At 56.5% G+C, this 3954-nt stretch overlaps 2 protein-coding genes across 2 annotated transcripts in view; both read left to right on the forward strand.

The window, feature by feature from the left end:
* Positions 1–218, forward strand: part of IL17RE (interleukin 17 receptor E) — a 12302-nt gene extending 12084 nt beyond the window's left edge. The window contains exon 17 of the mRNA XM_021715870.1: positions 5–218. Within this exon, the coding sequence (XP_021571545.1) occupies positions 5–218 (214 nt within the window). The remainder of the gene's footprint in view (positions 1–4) is intronic.
* A 1453-nt stretch (positions 219–1671) lies between these two features.
* Positions 1672–3954, forward strand: part of IL17RC (interleukin 17 receptor C) — a 15056-nt gene continuing 12773 nt past the window's right edge. The window contains exons 1-5 of the mRNA XM_021715871.1: positions 1672–1998; positions 2278–2299; positions 2466–2618; positions 2875–2949; positions 3036–3145. Of these exons, the coding sequence (XP_021571546.1) occupies positions 1894–1998; positions 2278–2299; positions 2466–2618; positions 2875–2949; positions 3036–3145 (465 nt within the window). The 5' untranslated portion in view covers positions 1672–1893. The remainder of the gene's footprint in view (positions 1999–2277; positions 2300–2465; positions 2619–2874; positions 2950–3035; positions 3146–3954) is intronic.

A 3954-nucleotide genomic window follows, 5' to 3' on the forward strand; every position in this document is an offset into this window, starting at 1 on the left:
GCCTCTGCGCCAAGGGCGACATCCCCCCGCCGCTGCGCGCCCTGCCGCGCTACCGCCTGCTGCGCGACCTGCCGCGCCTCCTGCGGGCGCTGGACACGCGGCCTCCTGCCGAAGCCACGAGCTGGGGCCGCCTAGAGGCGAGGCTGCGCCTGCGGAGCCGCCTGGAGCTGTGCCGCCGGCTGGAACTCGAGGCCGTCGAACTGTCCCATGAAGGCTGAGCAGAGCGCCACTGCGGCCTCGGATGTGTGCGGCAGCGGCGCGCGGGGCACCGCCTTCAACCCGGAAATCCTTGGGATGCCTCCCGAGGACCCTGACCTCTCATCCCCGGAGTCCCAGCCATCCCCGACGAGTGTCCTGCTTCCCTGCCTCTCAGACTCCCGAGAGAGAGTTTCGTTTCTGAGAGCGCTTCTAGCTTTTCTGACGGGGAGGCCCATCTTCCTACTTCCTCCGTTCAAAACCCCAGAAAGAGAGCAGTCTGCATTTGCTCCAGGCTGGGGAGGTTGGGCAGAGGGAGGGCAGGCAGGGGCCATGTCAATACATATGGAGGGTGAGTCTGGTGAGTCCGAGAGGTGGGAGCGGGGAGAAAACCCTCTTGGGTGCCAGGATTCCTTTTCCCGTACTGAAGCCATGTCCAGAATGAAAGGGGAGGACCCTGGGCCCAGGAAAAGAGGCATTGGCTCAGGGAGGCCAAGACAAGGGGGGGCAGAAGACTAATATCCAGAAAGATGAAAGATGAATAAAGGCGAACGTGATAGATAAATGAAAAAATACAAGGTGCTCCTCTAGAGCAGGACCTTGCCTGGGGGTTGTCACGTGTTAGTATGTGACTCAAAGCCTCCATGTTCACACCTGAATCACATCCCTCACATTCCCACAAGCAACGCCTCTGAAAGGCAAAGAAGGGCCTGGCAGTCTCCTTGATCCTCGCTGTGATTCCTTAAGAGAAGAGAGGAAAAGACAGAGAATTGGGTGATGTGTCCATTGACACACAACTAGCTCATGGCAACAGCACAAATGGGATGCCTGACTGCGGGTCCTGGGTTCCTTCTCCCCCATATCACACTTGAGCCTAGGCAAGACAGTGGTGAAAAGCTCACTTTATGTTGCCCTTTGGCCCTATCATTATTATTTTTAAAACTTTTTTTTTTTTTTTTAAGAAATGAAGTTTCCCTTACTTTGCCTAGACTGGTCTCGAACTCCTGTCCTCAAGTGATCCTCCCACCTTGGCATCCCAAAGTGTTGGGATTATAGGCGTGAGCCACCATGCCCAGCCTGTCCCACAAAGGGTCACTGAGGCCTAGGGAAGAGTGTGAGGGGATCTGGAGTGTCCAGTAAAGGGATACCCAGTGGGCCCTGGGATTCCAGGGCCTGTGTCTAAGGGTCACATGGGAAGGGGAAATGCCCCTGGATTACTCAGGCCCTGAAGTGTACTAGGTTGGAGTCCTCCTCCTTAGGGACTCCCAGGGTGAGTAAGAGCTCCCTTACTCAGCCATGACACTTCCGCCCTTCTTCAGGGACCCCTCCCTGCCAGGTATCTGCAGAGAAGGAGGCGGAGAGCCCAAGGAGGAGGAGGCAGCAAGGCCACCACCCTAGTCCCAGGCTGCTGGCTCCCAGGCTTGGTGTGGGAGGGACGGAGAAGGGGCGGGAACAGCCGGCTCCCTGCTGGGAGCCAAAACGAAAGCATTCCGGGCTGGAACCGGGATGAGAGTCAGGACTCCTAGGAGAGGGAGTGCACAAGCTATCCAGCGCTAGGACCCCGGAAGGCTGGGGAGGGATTTCAGCCCCTGTCACCCACTGACACGGGCTGAGTGGGGCCAGGGGTAGGGTGTCTGCCCCCCCCCTCGGGGGGGCAGGACAGGGCCTCAGGCCTGGGTGTCGCCTGGCACCTGGAAGATGCCTGTGCCCTGGTTCTTGCTGTCCTTGGCACTGGGCCGAAGCCCCATGGTCCTCTCTCTGGAGAGGGCTGTGGGGCCTCAGGACGCCACCCAATGCTCTCCGGTGAGTCTGGGGCCCTGGGAGGGTTGGGGAAGGCTCAGAGTTTGGTCTTTGGCACAGTAAAGCCCTCTCCTGGCTCCTGTCACGGCTGCCACCGTCAGAACTGCCCTGGCTGGTCTGTCTGGTGTGATGGGAGAAGAGAAGAATGGGGAAGGGGCAAGAACTATCTTCTTCTGGGAGGGGCTTGGAATAGGGAGCCCCAGAAAGGGGTGGGTGGAGATCTCAGGCAGAGAAGGGTGCTTAGATTTGGGTAACTCTGACGCTCCTTTCCCTCTTTCCCAGGGCCTTTCCTGCCACCTCTGGGGTGAGTATCCCTACTTTTAGAGAGAAAAGAGCTTCCCAGTTTGGCTGAAAGAAAGGGAGGTAACCCAGTCCCATGCCTTCCCTGCCCACCCGCAGCCCGAGTGGTGTCAGATGTCACCACACTGTGTCCTGAACAGCTTCAGCTCCCACTTTCCCTTCACACACAGACGGCGACATTCTCTGCCTGCCGGGGAGCATCGTGCCTGCCTCTGGCCCCGTGCTGGTGCCTACACACCTGCAGACAGAACTGGTGCTGAGGTGCCGCCAGGAAACCGACTGTGACCTTTGTGTGCGTGTGACTGTCCACTTGGCCGTGCATGGTGAGCGAGTCATCCTGCAGCTGCGCGTGTGCACATGTGAGCCTGTCTGGAGTGGGCTGAGGGCTGGGGAATCTGTCAGGCCGCAGTGGGCAACCTCAGTGTTCTCCTAGAAGACATGGCAGAAGGACCCCCAGGCCAGCCTGATCTCCCCAGGCCTGGCTGCTGCTTCCTAGCACTCAACTTTCTGGAAAAAAGCCAAGCCCAAAGCCAGCCCAAGTAGGGGGCCTCACTTGGGCCTGCTCTTGGGTCCTTCTAGGGGACTGGGAGGAGCCTCAAGATGAGAAAACATTTGGAGAAGCAGCAGATGCAGAACTTGAGGAGCCTAGAAATGGTGAGGAGAAACCGGCTTGCCCAGCTGCCCCTGGCCAGGGCCTTGCCTGAGGCCTCTAGGCCTGACCCTTGTCCCATTGCCCACAGCTTCTCTCCAGGCCCAAGTCGTGCTCTACTTCCAGGCCTATCCTACTGCCCGCTGCGTCCTGCTGGAGGTGCAAGTGTCTGCTGCCCTTGTGCAGCCTGGTCAGTCTGTGGTATGCATCATCATCATAATAATAACAGTGATAGCCACCTTCCAAATATGAGTTTTATAAAATGCTTTCCCGTGCATTGTCTCTTGAAGTCCTGATTCTGATCAGAGCTGTGGGCAAGTCCTTTCAGCCCTTTTGGCCTCGGTTTTTCTGCCTGAAGATGGGGATAAGAGTAGTCCTACCGGCTGGGCTCGGTGGCTCAGCCTGTAATCCCAGCACTTTGGGAGGCTGAGGTGAGTGGATTGCCTGAGCCCGCGGGTTCGAGACCCGCCTGGGCAACTTAGTGAGACCTCATCTCTACAATAAATCAAAAATTAGCCGGGCGTGGTAGTGCGCCTCTATAGTTCCAGCTACTTGGAAGGCTGAGGCGGAAGGATCGCTGGAGCCCAGCCCGGCCACTGCACTCCAGTCTGGGTGACAGAGTGAGACTCCAACTCAAAAAAAAAAAAAAAAAAAGTAGTCCTACCTCCTGTACTTGACTGTGAGAAATCACTAGCAATTTTTTGGGTTGGATCTACTATTTTGCATTCCTACCAGCACTTGGCGTTGTAATTTTAAATTTAAGCTGTCCTACTGTGTGCATAATGGTATATCATTATAGTTTTAATTTGTACATCCCAGTGAGTGATGAAGTTGAACACTTTTTCACATGCTTATTGACTGTTTGTGAAATGGCTGTTAAAGTTTTTTTGGCCAGGCTCGGTGGCTCAGCCTGTAATCCCGCACTTTGGGAGGCAGAGATGAGTGGATTGCCTGAGCCCGAGGGTTTGAGACCCGCCTGGGCAACTTGGTGAGACCTCATCTCTACAATA

The sequence above is a fragment of the Carlito syrichta genome, unplaced genomic scaffold (genome assembly GCF_000164805.1).
Source record: "Carlito syrichta isolate Samal-C Ts95f unplaced genomic scaffold, Tarsius_syrichta-2.0.1 Scaffold307981, whole genome shotgun sequence".
NCBI classification, from domain to species: Eukaryota; Metazoa; Chordata; class Mammalia; order Primates; family Tarsiidae; genus Carlito; species Carlito syrichta.